Source organism: Diabrotica virgifera, chromosome 9 (assembly GCF_917563875.1).
Source record: "Diabrotica virgifera virgifera chromosome 9, PGI_DIABVI_V3a".
NCBI lineage: Eukaryota > Metazoa > Arthropoda > Insecta > Coleoptera > Chrysomelidae > Diabrotica > Diabrotica virgifera.
Window position 1 is genome coordinate 203,531,956 of NC_065451.1, and position 19,867 is coordinate 203,551,822.

The following is a 19,867-nucleotide window of genomic DNA, read 5'->3' on the forward strand; positions in this document are numbered from 1 at the left end:
CAGGACAGTTTTTTTAAGAAAGTGGCTACAGGGCATAAGTCTTGTACATTTTTCTAACTAGACTAAAGACTAATTATTTAAAAGCTCAAGAAATAATGTGACTGGGTACAGGTCTAACCAAAAGTTTTAAGGGCTAGAAAAATATAATGCCACAACCGGAATTTTAAAAATAACACGGTTTTCTACGGCCGTGCTAAAAGAGCCACTTTCACACACGCATTTCGTTTCCGAAAGTTGCACTTTCCCGCACGGCTTGCGTGAAAGTAAATTTTCCCGCACGGCGTACGGGAAAGTAAAATACATAAAGTAAAATAAATTACGAGAAAGTAAAATAAATGGCATTATAATATATTATAATAAATGCAATAAACTAATATTTAGATATTATTTACTAATTTATATCAAATTTATCTTATTTTATTCATGTTTTAATGAAATTAGCGCAATAATTCGATGAAATAAAATTATTTTGACATAATATTTAAAAGTCAGATTAGTAGACAAATACAATGGTTTTGAATCGTCGTCATGAAAATCGTCGTCGTGGTAATCCATTATATTGAATGTTTGGTTTTGACAACCTTGTCAAAGAATTAATTTGTGTATTTTCACTTCTAAATATAAATTGATATAAGTTTATTTTTTGTGGCTTTTTTCCAGACGTACGGCCCTAGAAAAAATATTGTTCCTAACTCATGCGGAAAGTGTCTTCCCCGCACTCCACTGCTTACCGAACTCCGCTATCGCGTCGTTCGGGTCAACCGCAGTCTCGTGCGTGAAAGTATCACTTTCCTCACTAGGAAAATAACTATTTTGAAAAAGAGTAACGACCCTATCTGGGTTAAGTAAAGACCATAATAAATACAAATAAAAATATGGGACATTACCAATAATTGGTGCTGGATATTTTAGCGCAAATATCTTCCACACATCGAACAAGTATCCACTCTGCGTAATAACTAAATCAAAGTTAGTAGTGTTATCATTAATTAGTTGTTTTAGTTCTGTATTTTCGATGCCGTAGTCTAAAAGCATCAATGCAAGCTCAAACAGATAATTCACGTTACTAATCAAAAAGTGCTTGTCTACCCGTGCCCCAAATGTTATTTTCCTGTAAATATTATAAGCTGAAGATAAATCAATCTCCGTAAGATTGGTAAGGGCTGTATCTCTGAGAGGATTTGACGTGATTACTGTCACATTGTGTCCTCTTAAAGAAAGTTCTCTCCAAATGGGTTGAAATATGATTTGGTTACTTACGGAGGGCGCTAGGAAAACGCACAATATTTTTATCGACACGACAAACTTGCTAACGGCAAGTAAAACTCCGAAAAAATATACCGCACAGATAGCTCGCATTGTTAGAAATTAAATATTTTGAACTATTGTAGTTTATCAGACATGCAAAAACATAAATATATTGTATGTATTTATTCGCATATTATACCATTTTACCTATTCAGTAGCGCACAATTAAGCTAATAACACTTGTCAACACGGCACGTCAGAATGCGACATACCTATCAGATATACCGGACACATATCTGTGTTACAAAACGCGTGTTATTCTATTATTTATATAGAAATGGCCAAAGAAGTTGTTTGAGGACAAATTCGCCGGTGCAGAAGAAGAATGACACAACAAAAAAATGCAAAATTCGTCAGAAGGGCAAAAAACGATTTTTAAATATGTATTAAAAATAGGGATTAAATGCAGAGTAATCCTCCAGAAGCATCGATATAGCTAGGGAGGTAGTGTCAAATTTAACCGGAGCATTTTAGCATGGTTGGTTTCTTTTTATTTAGGTAGGTGTTTCAAAGCTTATTAACAAATGATGTGTCAGCTGGCCCAAAACCGGGGATTTTAGTCAAGAAAAGGTGAAACATGAAAGTTGATGGACCAACGCTACAGCTTAAATATCAAATATTTATATACGTTACTCAGAAAATTTAATGGACTTGCTTACTTGGCTCCTACGTTTCACTCAGAAGATCGGGGTTCAAATCCTGGCGCGGAAAATTCTTTTTGTTTTTTAAATTGACATTTTATTTTGAAAAATATTTATTTTTATAATACCACGTTTTTATTATTTATACGAGACAATATAAAAAAATCTGTATGTCTTTTATAGAATCGCAAACTAGACATTTTTGGTCATAATATTATGATTGATCTTGATAAGCAAATTTGTTGTACATGAACCCCTGAAGGTTCCTGAGTTGGTAAGACCAACAATCTAAGTGAAAAGGGAGATATTATTTGTTATTTTTTGGACAAACTGTTTTTTCTTAATTTTATATGTTGTGGAACCGAAAGATACAACCCTAAATTTTCACTTTTCTATCACCAACCCCCATGTTTTAATAGCAATCTAAATATTTCCCTATTCTCTATAGTAAATAAAAATGAATGTTTGTCTGTACCTATGTCCCTTATAGAATCGTAAACTATGCATTTGGTAGAAAAAAGTATAGGTACGCAATATTTTTTAGTATTTTTTGGCTTTCTGGTAATTTTAGGTATTAAACATTCAAACATTATTTAGTTTTAAGGCGGTACGAAGTTTGCCGGGTCAGCTAGTTAATAGTAAAAAAGTATTAACTTTTTTAACTCTATTAATTATTAAGTATATTAAGTATACATTATTAAGTATTAACTCCTTCCTGGGTTCATGTAAGTACAAAAACTTTGCTTGAGGTCATCATATGATTAAATGCATAGTTTACGATTCTATAAGGGACATACCTACAGACAAAAATTCTTTTTTATATGTTATAGAGAACAGGGAAATAATTGCTATTAAAAAAATGGGGGTTGGTGATAGAAAAGTGAAAAATTAGGGTTGTATGTATCTTTTGGTTTGACATCACATAAAATTATGCAAAAAACAGTTTGTCTAAAAAGATAAAAAAATGTCGGGAGGGGGGTGGGGAGACCAACCCCTTCTTTCACTTAGATTGGTCGTACTAACTCAGGAAGCTTCAGGGGTTCATGTACAACAATTTTGCTTATTAAGGTCAATCATAATATTTATGATCAAATGTATATATGCTATTTCATAAGTTCTATGCATAATTCTATAAAAGACATAGGTACAGATTTTTTTATATTGTCTCGTATAAATAATAAAAACGTGGTATTATAAAAATAAATATTTTTCAAAATAAAATGTCAATTTAAAAAACAAAAAGAATTTTCCGCGCCAGGATTTGAACCCCGATCTCCTGAGTGAAAGGTAGGTGCTAAGTAAGCAAGTCCATTTTAATGTTCTGACAAACGTATATAAATATTTGACATTTAGGTAGCGTTGGTTCATCAACTTTCATGTTTTACCTTTTCTTGATTAAAATCCCCGGTTTTGCGCCAGCTGACACATTATTTGTTAATAAGCTTTGGAACACCTACCTAAATAAAAAGAAACCAGCCATGCTAAAATGCTCCGGTCAAATTTGACACTACCTCCCTGGCTAATATGGCGTTTGATTTTTGACAACGGTGGCTTTTATTTTCATCGATATTGGTTCGAATTTCATTATATTAATTTAATCGCCCCATTTTCAACCCTATTTACAGTTGCGTCATTATGCTTCGGAAACAAGGTCTAACATAGCGCGTATTTCAGTAACGACGCAACTACCCTATGTGGCTCAGCACATTTTTACAGTTCGGTCTTTTTGTATCATCATTACAAGTATTTTAGAAGTTAATTGCGCAGTAAACAGGAATTGACAAAATTTGCAGTTACGTCATTGTTCTTCCGTACCGGACTGAATATCTGCCTGCTATTATTTTTATTATTATAATTTATCCTAGTTGGCACAGCAGTCGGTACTAAAAAACTTGTCGGACGCAATTCACTGATACACACAGCGCCATGCCACGTGGTCTCAACAGGGATGGATTCAGTACAATTAGTGCTGTTAATTCGTAACTGGCGAGGTCGAATTTTTATAGTGTATTTATTTATTGTGAGGTATGAGGTGCCTATTGACTCCAATTTTTTTGCGAACTTAGACAGTGATATTTGTTTTAAAAAAATTGCATCAACTGATAACCTAGATACTACAAAGTCACTTAAATAGACTTGAAATATGGTTTACACTGTGGAGAGTCAAAGTTATTAGCTCCAAGTCTCCAAGTCAACACACATTACGTTTACACTAAGGAAGGGGATCAATCCAGCTGTAACCTTTAACAACACACCACTGCCAATAAGAAGTGACGTCAAATACTTGGGGATTTACCTAGACAGCCGCCTAACATGGCAAAAGCATATTTGGAACAAACGACTGCAACTGGGACTCGTATATAGAAAGATGTACTGGTTCATGAATCAAAAATCACGTCTAAGTCTAGACAATAAACTGCTTATCTACAAATGTGTACTGAAACCCATCTGGACGTATGACATCCAAATCTGGGGAACTGCCAGTGAAACAAATTTACTCAAGATACAGCGCTGTCAATCAAAAGTTCTAAGGCAACTGTGCCAAGCTCCTTGGTACATTTCCAACGATAATATACATAGGGATCTCCAAGTCTAAATCGTCAAAGAAGAAATTATTTCTCTGTGCTATAAGTACCACAGTAAGTGCAGTCGTGTTAAAAATTGTGAAAATTATTTTGAGTTTTATAGATAATAGATAATATTAGGTTTTTTAGCAACCATACAGAAAATTTAATTACACATAAAATGTAGCAAATTAAATTTTCTACAATTTTACGTCTATTACTTTTTATCGTCAAGTGACCAACAAAAAAGTTATAAATAAAAATATGAGAAAATTTAGTAAGAAGTTTCCTTTTGGAGGTTATAACTTTTTTTTCGTTCATTTTATAATAAAATTAAATCATAGCGATTTTATAGAGAATTTTTCAACGAACAATTTCCACTATAAAATTGTTTAATTTTATTTATTTATCTAGATTTTACAGCGCTCCAAACTTGCTCAGATTCTCGAATTCTCATAGGAATACAATAAAACCAAAACCTTGGGCTTACTTTTCTATCTACACAGGGTGTTTCATTAATAATTGTCCATATAGTAACTGGAGAAACCTTAGCACAAAATACGAAGATTTAACCTAAAACACTTAAATAAAATGGGTGACTTACTGAGTTACAGGGTGTTTTATCTAAAAATTTAAAAATTATTTTTGCTCAGCATTTTTAAACTATTCAACGTATCCTTTTCATACTTGGCAGGAAGTATATGTACTGTACAAACTACTAAATTATGTTAAACAAACGTTTCTGGGTATTACCAGAGGCGTACGACGGGGAAAAGTGAATGATTGACCCTTTCCAAATTCTACGCCACTGACGGAATTGTTAGAATTTTAGTTTAATTTTTGGGTTCTCCAATACTTTCTATGAAAATAACATACTCTTCATTCGTAACGATAAAGTCATTAGTTTTCGAGATCTTTGAAGTTAAAAATGAAACGACACGGTTATTTTGATTAATGTATTGTATCGCTTCGCTTTTCATTTGAAATATCTCGAAAACTAATCATTTTATCGTTACTAATGAAGAGTATATTATTTACATAAAAAGTATTGGAAAATCAAAAAATTACTCTAAAATAGCAATTTCGTCAGTGGCGGAGAATTTGGGAAGGGCCAACCAGACACTATCCCCTGTCGTACGCCTCTGGTAGTAGCTAGAAACGTTTATTTATCTTAATTTAGTAGGGTGTACAGTACCTACACTTTCTGCCAAGTATGATAAGGATACGCGAAATAGTTTTAAAGTACTGGGTACAAATAATTTTTAAATTTTAATCATATGAATCATATCATAAATTAATCAAAATAACTGTGCCGTTTCATATTTAACTTCAAATATCTCGAAAACTAATGACTTTATCGTTACTAATGAGGAGTATATTATTTACGTAGAAAGTATTGGAGAATCCAAAAATGGCACTAAAATAGTAATTCCACAAGTGGCGTAGAATTTGAGATGCGTCAACCATTCACTATTCCCTCTCGTACGCCTCTGGTAGTAGCTAGAAACGTTTGTTTATCATAATTTAGTAGGGTGTATAGTAGTCGCACTTTTTGCCAAGTATGAAAAGGATACGTCGAATAGTTTTAAAATGCTGAGCAAAAATAGTTTTTAAATTTTTAGATAAAACACCCTGTAACTCAGTAAGGAACCATATTTTATTTAAGTGTTTTAGGTTAAATCTTCGTATTTTGTGCTAATGTTTCTCCAGTTAGGTACTATATGGACAATTATTAATGAAGCACCCTGTATATACAGGGTGAGTTTTTAGTGCGGGATCGGTCGATAACTCCATTATAGTATAAAATATCGAGAAAAGTTATTTAAAAAAAATGTAGGCAATGATATTCTCCACGCTTGGAAAATATGTCCATTTCTACAGGGTGATCAGTAACTGCGTGGTATATCAAACATATAATTTTTTAAATGGGACACCCTATATATTTTTTCATATTTATATTCCCCTCATAATTCTTGTTCATATAATATATGGTTTTGCATTACTATACAGAGTATTTAACAAGTTATGACCATTTTTATTTCGAAATCACTATGAGATTAACACGCTGTATATAAAGAAGTAATTTGTAGACAATAATTTGTTTTATGTAATAAGATAAACAATATACTGTAGTTTTTAAATTAAGTCCAATTCACATCATTGACGAATATTTGTATACAGGGTGAACTACAAAACCAAATTACGATTTTTTCTATTTTTTTAAATGGATCACCCTATATTTTATTTTTCAACATTATTGTATTTAATATACTCTTTCATTTTTATATAGCATTCCCTATATCTAAACTGATTACTTTCCGAGATATTTTTAGTTTTCTTCAAATTTCGGGACTACGATCAATTTTTCTAGTAGAAATAAGTTAGTATTGAGTGATAATTAAACAAAATTATTTTTATTAGATAAATAACTAACACAAAATATAAACCATAGCAATATGCAGTGAATATACCAATAAATGTGATATTAAGAAATTATCATATTTCCCTAATAGACAAGAATCGTAAAATTCCTACAAAAAAAACTTTGTATTGTATATAATAATATAACAAGATTATTTTTATTCAATAAATAACTTACATGAAACATAAATCAAAACAATATACAACTGATGTAACAGTTTTTAGATTGGTATATCAACAGCATTCTAAGCCAAGAATTTTTTAGTAGAACATTCATTTTTATGAGCACTTTTAAACTACAAAACAAAATTACGATTTTCTCAATTTTTTTTTTAAATAGATCACCCTATATTTTATTTTTTTTTATTGTATTTACGATACTCTTTCATTTTTATATAGCACCTCCTATACCTAAACTTATTAGTCTCTGAGATATTTTTAGTTTTCTTCATTTGCCGGGAATACATTCAAATCTTATAAATATAAATAACTTACATAACAAATAAGTATTACGTAATAATATAACAAATATTTTCATTCAATAAATAACTAACAAAAAAATAATAAACCATAACAAAATTTAATGAATGTACCAATTAATGTGATGTTAAGGATACAAGTCTAAAATAAATGTTGAAAATGACCACTTTCAACGACTATGCAATTTTGTAACCGATATTCAAATGACCGAGCCACATTTCTAACATTTTTGTAAGTCAATATTATTAAAAGCTTCTTTTATTCTATTTTTCATATCATCAAGCGTTGTTGGATGCTTCTCGTATACAAGGTTTTTTATATAGCCCCACTTGAAAAAAATAAATTTTGGAAGAACTGGAGCACCGTCGTATAAAAACCTCAACCGTCAAAAAATGTGGACCAATCATATAATCTGTAACAATATCACCTTAAACATTTATAGATCACCTAGTTTGAGTGTTAACAAAGTAGGGATTTCTTGATGCATACTAATGAAATTTAATATGAAAATTATATTATTAATAACTGCGGGTCACAATCTGCAATTAGGAATGTGTTACTAAAAACTTCTTGGCTTAAAATGCTGTTGATATAATAATCTAAAAACTATTAAATTAGTTTCTATATTGTTTTGATTTATGTTTTGTGTGAGTTGTTTATTAAATAAAAATAATCTTGTAATTTTATTATACACAAGATACCTATATTTTTTTTGTAGGAATTGTATGATTCTTGTATATTATGGAAATATGATAATTCCTTAATATCACATTTATTGATACATTCATTGCATATTGCTATGGTTTATATTTTGTGTTAGTTATTTATTGAATAAAAATAATTTTGTTTAATTATCATTCAATACCAACTTATTTCTACTAGAAAAATTGAATGTATTCCCGAAAGTTGAAGAAAACTAAAAATATCTCCGAAAGTAATAAGTTTAGATATAGGGAATGCTATATAAAAATGAAAGAGTATAATAAATACAATATTTTTGAAAAATAAAATATAGGGTGATCCATTTAAAAAAATAGAGAAAATCGTAATTTGGTTTTGTAGTTCACCCTGTATACAAACATTCGTCAATGATTTCAATTGGACTTAATTTAAAAACTACAGTATATTACTTATCTTACTACATAAAACAAATTATTGTCTATGAATTACTTCTTTATATACAGGGTGTTAATCTCATAGGGATTTCGAAATAAAAATGGTCATAACTTGTTAAATACTCTGTATAGTAATGCAAAATCCTATATTATATGAACAAGAATTATGAGGGGAATGTAAATATGAAAAAATATATAGGGTGTCCCATTTAAAAAATTATATATTTGATATACCACGCTGTTATTGATCACCCTGTAGAAATGGACATATTTTCCAAGCGTGGAGAATATCATTGCCTACATTTTTTCTAAATAACTTTTTTCGATATTCTATACCGTAATGGAATTATCGACCGATCCCGCACTAAAAACTCACCCTGTATATAAGTCGTGGGTACACCTCTCTTTAATATCAAATAATGCGTTAATTAACGGCATTAGACGTTAGTGTGGCCCCAGCATAAGAGAATGCTGGTCCTCTCTGAACGAATTGGAATATAAGATGTCTCTCATTTTAATTTAAAAATACAAATGAATTTATAAAAAATGGAACATTACCAATAATGGGTACTTGATATTTTAGCGCAAATATCTTCCACACATCGAAGAAGTATCCAGTCTGCGTAATAACCAAATCAAAATTAGTAGCGTTATCATTAATCAATCTTTGCACTTTTTTATTGTTGATGGCGTGATCCGAAAGCGTCAGTGTAAGCTCAAACATAAAATTTACGTTACTAATCAAAAAGTTCTTGTGTGATAGTTGCTCAGGGTCTATGTTTTTATATATATCATAGGCTGAAGACAAATCAATCTCCGTAAGATTGGTAAGGGCCGAATCTCTGAGAGGATTCGGCGTGATTACTGTCACATTGTGTCCTCTTAAAGAAAGCTCTCTCCAAATGGGTTGAAAGACGATTTGGTTACTCACGGATGGCACTATGAAAACGCACAATATTTTTATTGACGACACGGACTTGGTAAACGCAACCAAAACTCCGAAAATAAATACCGCACTGATAGCTCTCATGATTAGAAATTAAATATTTCCAAATATTGTCTAGCAGGTTTATTATATCTGCTAGAAATATACATATTCCTTGACATAATTTACCATTTTTAGTCCAGGCGCATCTGATTTGAGATGGACGTTGAGAGGTGACTCATATTTTTTTGCAGAAATTTTTTGGAATTAACTCCTATAATAATAATTGGGTTATCCTCCCACTCAAAAATGTCCGGAACATTGTTTAAATAATCAAAATGTCAAAAAATGAAGGAAAAATTGGTTTTTTGATTATAACTTTCAAAGTATTCACTTTCGAGAAAAAATGTACCAATATAAAAGTTCTTCTTCTTCTTCTACGGCACTACAGCCCAAATTGAGCCTTGGCCTCCTTTATTTTTTGCCTCCACCCTTGCCTGTCTGTGGCTGCTCTTCTCCATACACGGACTCCTAAAAGGGCTTGTGCGTCGCTGTTTACTGTGTCTTCCCAGCGCTTTCGTGGCTTCCCAACCGGTCTCTTTCCTTGCATTCTAGCATTCAGTGCTCGTTTTGGTAGCCTATCCTCTCCCATTCTTATCACATGTCCGGCCCATTGCAATCTTTGTAATCTAATGAAGTCTGACAGGGGCGTTTCCTTATAAAGTTGATAAAGCTCGTTGTTGTATCGACTTCTGAAGATTCCATTTTCCCTCACAGGTCCTAGTATTCTCCTAAGTACTTTCCTTTCGAATGTGTCGAGTTTGTTTTTGGATGTTTCTTTCAGCACCCAGACTTCACTGCCATAGCATGTTATTGGTCGAATTAAGGTTTTATAGATTCTCATCTTTGTATTTCGGTGGACACTTTTTGACCGAAATATATGGGAGAGGGCAAAATAAGCTCTGTTTGCCTGCGTTATTCTCTTCCTTATTTCTCCATCTTCTGATCCGTCGGCATATATTTCTACTCCCAGATATGTAAACTTTTCAACCGTTTCAATATCATCTTCATGTATAATGTTTTCTGGGACTATATTTCTTCTCGTCTGAGTCATTATTTTTGTTTTTTCTGTGTTAATTTCCAGACCTAGCATTTTTGTTTGTGTTTTTAACTCTGCATATGTTTCCTGTGCTCCTGTTGATGTTCTACTCATAATATTAATATCATCAGCATAAGCGGCCAGTTGAACCGTTCGGTTGGTCAGTAGATTTCCTCGTCCAGTTTGCATTTGCCTAACCGCATACTCCAGTGCCAGGTTAAACAATGTTGGGGCCAGCCCATCTCCCTGTTTTAGTCCCTGCGAAATGTTAAAAAAGTCTGTCCGGTGGTTTTGTATTCGTACACATTCGTACACGTTAATATAAAAGTTACCTTATTAAATTTTCTACAATATAGCATTGGTTACAAGTTTTAAGAATTGTCACCCTTGTTGCAAAATAGCAATAATGGCGAAAAAAACATAAAAAAAAACAAGTATTTGCATTTTACGTTTTTCAACCATTTATGCTACACTTGGGACCTTCATATTTTACCCAGAAAAATTATATAATATAGTAAAACAATACTGTAAATTTCATTAATATCGGTGCAATAGATTTTGCAAAATAAATTTTGAAATTCAGCTTTCTCAAAAAAAAATTATTTTTTTCAAAATGTTGCAGGACTGAAAATAAAGCAGATAGCAAGTCCAAATTTTTTTACTTATAGAAGAATACCGTATCTTTCAGTTGCAATTTTTAAAATTAAAATCCGTTAATTACCAAGGCGTCAGGAATTTTTTTAAATAAACATTAATTTTTGGAGCTACGCGCAGGACAGCGGTGTTCGATTCACACAAGTTCATTTCCACCAAAATGTCTTCCAATCTTTATCTAATATATTATTTTCTTACACTACATTTTGTTGTATTTTAATATTTAGCTCCACAAAAATCAAACTAATTTGATTATTGTTTGTGAAATATTGTTTAAACAGTTGCATATGTTGAAAAATAATAAACATTTATTCTCTAACTTAAAATATATGAACAAAGAAAGTTTTTGCCAAAAAGTGTTATTTAAAAGGACAGAGCATATGCTTTTATTTTGAAATAAACAAATTTATTTATTTATATCGAAATGTACTAAAAATTAAAATTTGTCAATCATTATCAAAGGTCATTGGAATGCCCAATCAGAGCAATCTATCCGATGTCCTGCGCGTAGCACCAAAAAAAATTTAATTTCTGACGCCGTAGTGGTTAACCGATTTTAATTTTGCAAATTGCAAAAGAAAGGTATGGTATTCTTCTATATGTAAAAAAAAATTAAACTTGCTGTTTGCTTTATATTCAGTCCTGCAAGATTTTGAAAAAATTATTTTTTTTTGCGAAAGCTGGATTGCAAAATTTATTTTGCAAATTTATTCAACTGATCTTAATGAAATTCACAGTATTGTTTTGTTATATCATAAAGTTTTTCTTGGTAAAATATGAAGGTCCTAAATGTAACATAAATGGTTGAAAAACGTAAAATTCGAATACTTGTTTTTTATCGTTTTTTCGCAATTATTGCTATTTTGCAACAAGGGTGACAATTTTTAAAAATTTTAACGAATTCTATATTGTAGGAAATTTAATTGCGCAACTCTTATATCAGTACAACTTTTCTCAGAAATGAATACTTTCAAAGTTATAATCAAAAAACAAAGAAAAAAATCGATTTCTTTCTTCATTTTTTGACATTTTGATTATTTAAACAATGTTCCGGACTTTTTTGAGTGAGAGGATAACTCAAATATTATTCTATGAGTTATTTTCAAGCAATTTCTGTAAAAAAATATGAGTCGCCTCTAAATGTCCAAATGTACTAATATTTTTAAAGATGCGTCCTGGTCTATTTATGCAGTAGCGCACAATTACTCTACGATAATTAGAATATTACTCTACGATAATTACGATATATATTAGAATATTAGAATATATTATAATAATTAGAATATTATAATATTTTGGTATTGACAAATAGGCTTTTTTGTACACTACAACCACTGGGACGGATAAAGGGATGGGAAAACGGGGCGACTGCCCTGGCAAATTTTGAGGGGCGCACAGTGGACGAAAAGTTTAATCTTCTTGAATTAAAAGACAATAATTTATGTTTCATTTCGATTCAGAGGCAAGGCACAATCTACAAACCTGTTTCTGTTTTAAACTTCATCAGTATAGCCCTTTGCGGACGGACTTTTTTTGTTTATATTAGATGGTGAATAATTTATTTTTAGGACATATTAGGTCAAAAAATAGACAAAATAAAGGTTTTTCATATTAAAACTTTGTAATTATTATAAAATGTGGAACCATGTGGAACCACTAGTCCACAAACGAAAAAATGATTTAGCGTAAAATGGAATGAAACAATTTTTTTAGCGTCAGATCCCCCGATGGGATATCTTTTAGTAAGTCGTATGGGTCATTACTTGTTATTTTACTCAAATCAACGCGTCTTTTCATTTTGGAATTCTGTAACAAAATATATGTACCTACTAGTTATCGATGGGCCTCATGGTACCTATTGGAACCACCAAACAAAATATCAAAATTCACTTAGTTATCTTCGCAGTTCATAAAGTCTCATTACGGTAATATATAAATATTACATCTATTTATCACCAAATTAACATAATACATACAGAGTGAGTCACCACTAACGCGACGGAAGATTACAGCGAAATGGTAAAATATTTGAAAAAAATTGAAATTGAATAGTTTGTAAGTTGATAAAAGCTACATTTTAAAATTATTTTGAAATACACAGGATGTCCCAATAAATGGCGGCGTATCAAAGTTATATTTTTTCTTATGGAACACCCTGTATTTTATTGAATTTTGTAATTGTCCGCAAAAAAATAAGGTATAATTTCATAAGGCTTCCCTATATCTATGTACAGAGTGTTCTGAGTTATGGTGACTTTTCTTAAAATGTAAAGTTTTAAACGAAGGCTTATTCTCAAGTTATTTACGAAATTATAAAAACATTACTTTTACATCTAAATAGTTGGATATTGGTTGAATGTATTTCATGATTAATTATTACACATTTGTCTACAGGGTGTTCAAAATTTGCAGTTTCATTAGTGGAGTATTCAATGTGTCATATGATGCTTATTTTAAATAGAATACCATGTATATTAATAAATAATTATACTAAACAAATTTACCTCTTTCGAATGTTATATGGATGTCCTATACCTAGGTGTCATAGTTTTTGCGTAATTTACAATTATTTAAATTCTTAATGTGTAAATCGATTTTAAAACAAAAGATGTAGTTAATTAATGTCATTGTATGACATTGTCAGTTTATGACAGTACGGTCTGGTAATTATCAAAACTATAAACATCGGTGTATGATATTCAATTTTTTTTACTTAAAAATGGCTTTGGCAGAGCCAATTATATTCAAATTTAATTGTTCCTAAAAATGAATAATCACGATATCTATGAAAGAGTATACATGCTACTTTTCATTGGGGAATAGTTTCAAAATTTTCTCTTAGCTTCTGAAGTTTACGCTTAAAGGTATCCTGATAGAAGACACCCAAAAAAGGACGTTTTTGAGACATTTCTCGATAGATTCCGTGCTACTGGTAATGTTGCATAGGTACGAAAAGTTAAATAAAAATAAACCATTTATTTTTAATGACGTCAACGAACTTGATGTCCTGCTTTCTGTTACGGAAAACCCAAATACTAGTATGTGAAAAATTTCGAGTCAATTGGAAATCAGTCAAACGAGTGTATGTAGAATTCATAAGAAAAACCGCTATCATCCGTATAAAACTCAACTACACCAGCATTAGACAGAATAGGAACGTTTAACTTTTCGTTTATAGACTTAAGAATTTGGAGAAGATCCTGATTTTTTTTAATGTATTGTGTGCAGACGAATCTACCTACTTTTCATAATAATCGTCTAGTTAGTAGACATAGCTTTCATTTTATTATGATACAGTAAACAAACATTTTACTGTTGATCACCAACACCGATGAAGTGTTAATGTTTGGGGCAGTATTCTGAGCGAGTACGTTATCGATCCATATTTTTTTGACGAAAATCTGAATAGAGCAGCTTTATTAAATTTCTTAATTAAAATAAGTTTTTTGGATCCTTCTTAAAACCTTCCACTTGGCGTGTGAACAAACATGTGGCTCCAATTGGACGGAGCTCCTGCTTATGTTTGACGTGATGTTAAGAACAACCTCAACATAAAATTTAGAAATACGTGGATAGATGGATTCGGTCCATATATTTGTCCACCTAGGTCACCAGGATTGACCAAGATGAATTTTTTTAAATGGGGTTATATTAAAAATATTGTACATGCTACACTTCCTACCCTACTACTTCAGATGATATTTTTCTGAAATTAAGAATTTCGAACGCTTTTGCGTCTATAACACCAGCTGTGTTAAATAATGTAAACAAATAATTTAAAATCGCTTGTTGTATAAACATTTTTAACATGTATTACATAACTGATAATTTTTGACTTATAGTAAGCCGTGGTTCATTTTGTATTTAGTTATTTTCTTAATATTATTACTTAATAACGAAAAAATTTATTAGCAAATAAAAATATATTTACAACTACACTCTATAACAACTATGCCAAGATGATGGGGTTTAAAAATCGAGAGTGACTATAATAGATATTTTTCTACAACCGTGCGTACTACATACCAGCGTTAAAAATGCTAGTTTAAGGCACTAGTGCTTTAAAAAAAATTTAAGGCACTGCAGTTCGTATTGACCGTGTAGGCAATTTTGATGTAATGTCAAAAAAATATAAAAATGGAATGTCAGTCAAGTTCAAGTAAAAGTTTTTGTAGATATTGTCCTGTAATTACGTTTGTATAAAAAATATTGTATGATATGCGTGTTAAAAAGTACATTTTTAAGGCACTCATGTGAATTGGAGAATGAGCGATAGCGAGAAACTTTCGCATGCGTGCCTTAAACGTGTTCTTTTAACACTCATATCATAAATAACTATTATGATATAAGTGTTAAAAGTACACGTTTAAGGCACGCATGTGAAAGTTTTCAGAATGAGCGACAGCGAGTTCTGCAATTCACATGAGTGCTTTAAAAATGTACTTTTTAACACGCATATCATACAATATTTTTTCTACAAACGTAATTACAGGACAATATTTACAAAAACTTTAACTTGAACTTGACTGACATTCCATTTTTATATTTTTTTGACATTACATCAAAATTGCTTATACGGTCAATACGAACTGCAGTGCCTTAAAAATATTTTAAAGCACTAGTGCCTTAAAGTAGCATTTTTAACGCTCGTATAGAGTGCTAAAAATTGCATTTTTAACACGGTTGTAGAAAAATATTTTTAATATCGATGTACCGTTTAAGAAAATTGTAAATTACGCAAAAACTATGACTCCTAGTTATAGAACATATATACCATATACCATTCGAAAGAGGAACAACCTGTGTTTAGTATAATCCTTGACTAATATACATGGTGTTCTAATAAAATAACCATCACTATTATGCTACATTGAATAATCCAGTAATGAAACTGTAAATTTTGAACACCCTGTAAATAAATGTGTAATAATCAAACATGAAATGCATTAATTATAAGATAGTTACCAGACCGTATTGTCATAAAATGACAATGTCCTACAATGACATTAATTAACTTCATCTTTTGTTTTAAAATCGATTTACAGATTAAGAGTTTAAATAATTGTAAATTACGCAACAACTATGACACTTAGGTATAGGACATCCATATACCATTCGAAAGAGGTAAATTTGTTTAGTATAATTATTTATTAATATACATGGTATTCTATTTAAAATAAGCATCATATGACACATTGAATACTCCACTAATGAAACTGCAAATTTTGAACACCCTGTAGACAAATGTGTAATAATTATCATGAAATACATTCAACCAATATCCAACTATTTAGATGTAAAAGTAATGTTTTTATAATTTCGTAAATAACTTGAGAATAAGCCTTCGTTTAAAACTTTACATTTTAAGAAAAGTCACCATAACTCAGAACACTCTGTACATAGGTATAGGGAAGCCTTATAAAACTATACCTTATTTTTTGCGGACAATTACAAAATTCAATAAAATACAGGGTGTTCCATAAGAAAAAATATAACTTTGATACGCCGCCATTTATTGGGACACCCTGTGTATGTCAAAATAATTTTAAAATGTAGCTTTTATCAACTTACAAACTATTCAATTTAAATTTTTTTCAAATATTTTACCATTTCGCTGTAATCTTCCGTCGCGTTAGTGGTGACTCACCCTGTATGTATTATGTTAATTTGGTGATAAATAGATGTAGTATTTATATATTACCGTATTGAGACTTTATGAACTGCGAAGATAACTAAGTGAATTTTGATACTTTGTTTGGTGGTTCCAATAGGTACCATGCGGCCGATCGATAACTAGTACAGTTGAGTCCGCGAGTCTTTACCCGTGCGTCATCACTTAAAGCATACGAAATAAGTCGGAAATCTATTTCACGCAACAACAACTGACAGAAATTGACTACTGTTCCGATTACGGGTTTTATTATAAAATTTGACGTTATCAAATATATAGAATGTCAAATGTAAGTTTTGCTTCAAAATTTTTTGTTCAGAATTACAGCTACATTTGAAGTAGCTTAATAAATTCTTTTATTATTATTGATTATTAAATAAATAAACAATTTATAAAAAACTCCAATAACATATTTTATTTTTGTTATTTTATTCACTTTGACGGAAATCTAAACACAGACATTTCTTTACTGTGTGAATGACGTTAGCTTTGTAGGTTTTAAATATTAATTGCCTAAATATAATTATTTACCTTAAAATTTCAAAGCCCAATATAAAATTAGTTGTGAAAACAACTGTTTGTGTAATATAAAGAAACTTCAAAACGCAAAAAATCGACAAAAACCGCAAAAAGTTCAACTGACTGACAGCCACAAAATTAAACAAATCAGAAACGTCAAACAAATTGTGCTTAAAATATGAAAACATACCGAATCGTCTTTTTTTGTACCTATCTCTTTTCAATGCACTGAGTCTAGATGGTTCATAAAAATAACATGTGTTGTTACTTAATAACAAACGGCAGCTGGTTTGTCATGAGTTTCATGCATGGAAGAGAATGATGCTAGATAAAAAGTATGTGTTTTATCTCGCCAGGTATTAATGACGCACGGGTAAAGACTCGCGGACTCAACGTAGGTATATTTTGTTACAGAATTCCAAAATGAAAAGACGCTTTGATTTGAGTAAAATAACAAGTAATGACCCTTACGACTTACTAAGAGATATCCCATCGGGGGGATCTGACGCTAAAAAAATTGTTTCATTCCATTTTACGCTAAATCATTTTTTTGTTTGTGGACTAGTGGTTCCACATGGTTCCACATTTTATAATCATTACAAAGCTTTAATATGAAAAACCTTTATTTTGTCTATTTTTTGCCCTAATATGTCCTAAAAATAAATTATTCACCATCTAATATAAACAAAAAAGTCCGTCCGCAAAGGGCTATACTGATGAAGTTCAAAACAGAAACAGGTTTGTAGATTGTGCCTTGCCTCTGAATCTAAATGAAACATAAAATATTATAAATATTTTTCCATAATATTTGCTTAATTTGAAGTAAAACGCGCCAAAAAAAGTAACTTTGATACAGTTTGAATTTTGAAACTCTTTTGTGGCGCGTTTACTTCAAATTTAGCAAATATTATGGAAAACCTTTTAAAATAAAACCGGTTGAGATAAGCAAATGCAATTTTGTGGGTTTTAAGAGGTAGTTTTAACTTTAGTTAGTTAGAACATAGGCAGGTATCACTTAGATCGTTGGTTCAAACCCCACCCGGTGTCAGTTGTTTAGATATTTATTAATTTGGCTAGTCTTTACTATGGCTGTGATATTCAAGCTTAAAATGTACTTCTCTATTACGTTGTTCTAAGATATGCAATGAAATGTTGAAGTGCTAATGTTGAAAAACGCCAAAAAGATGGCTTATGATAAATTAATATTAACTTCAAAGAATAGATCCAAGACATGTTGGAAGATAATTAACTATGAGCGTAACAAAACAAATAGTTCACATAATATAACAACCAATTTATCTTGTGACACTTTCAATAACTTTTTTGTTGAAATTGCTGAGAACATTATAAAAACCCTTCCTAATACATCAGACGACATAATCTTGAACTATCAAAACTTCCCAGCTCCATCGAGTTCGTTTTTTCTATCTCCAACTACTGAACAAGAAGTATCGGTGGTTATAAATTCATTAAAAAATTCAAATTGTTTGGGTACAAATGAGCTAAACGCTTCTTTTATAGAAAATACTTGTGAAATAATTACTGAACCTTTAACACATCTCATTAATATCATTTTTTCGGGGTATTTCCAACTGGATTTAAATACTCCAAAATGGTTCCTATTTTTAAAAAGGGCGATCGTGATCTTGTAGACAATTATAGACCAATTTCTATCGTTTCCATATTCAGTAAAATAATAGAAAAAATTCTGAAGCAACGCCTAATATCGTACTTTGAAATCAATAACTTTCTTACCAGTTCACATTATGGGTTTAGAAAGGATCGTTTCACAACTCATGCACTCTTAGAGCCCTTAGATGTGATGAGTGCATAGTGGATGGACTGGAGAAGCATAACCAAGCTGCCGTTACGTTGTGTGATCTTTCAAAGGCCTTCCACTGTGTTTCTCATGATATCTTACTAAAAAAACTGCACTTTTACGGTATCACAGATACTCCTCTAGAACTAATTAAATCGTATCTAAGTGATAGATAACAAGCAGTCAGATACGGAAATTGTCTCTCTGAATTTAAGCATGTTAAACATGGAGTTCCACAAGGTTCTGTTTTGGGCCCTCTATTATCTATTATATATGTTAATGACTTGTCCAATTTTATGGCTCCATGTAAAACAGTATTATTTGCAGACGACACTACTTTTATTTTTTCTGACAGAAATCGTTCTCTTTTAGAAATCACTTCTACGAATGTAAATTCAAATGCTCAACCATGGTTCGCAGCAAATAAACTTAGACTAAATGACAACAAAACTCAAAATTTATTAATTTCATCTAATCCATTCGATGCTCGTGTGGAAAAAAATACTGTAAAATGGCTGGGCATGACAATTGACAACACGCTGACTTGGTATAACCATATTTAGCCAACTCGGGATAGCATTTGACCTTGCATTAGGAGCTGCCCCAAATTTTATTTTTCTAATCTTTAGGGAGGGTCAATATTAGTATAAA

The 19,867-nt window shown here is 31.1% G+C and overlaps 1 protein-coding gene across 3 annotated transcripts in view; it reads right to left on the reverse strand.

Annotated features, from left to right (window-relative positions):
• Window positions 1–19,867, reverse strand: part of LOC114330489 (UDP-glycosyltransferase UGT5) — a 138,567-nt gene that overhangs the window by 102,703 nt on the left and 15,997 nt on the right. The window contains exon 1 of one of the 3 annotated variants that reach the window (XM_050662345.1): window positions 9,088–9,567. The exons of the other annotated variants lie outside the window; for them this stretch is intronic. Within the exon in view, the coding sequence (XP_050518302.1) occupies window positions 9,088–9,559 (472 nt within the window). The 5' untranslated portion in view covers window positions 9,560–9,567. Of the gene's footprint in view, window positions 1–9,087; window positions 9,568–19,867 lie in introns of those variants that run through there. 3 annotated transcript variants of the gene reach the window in all.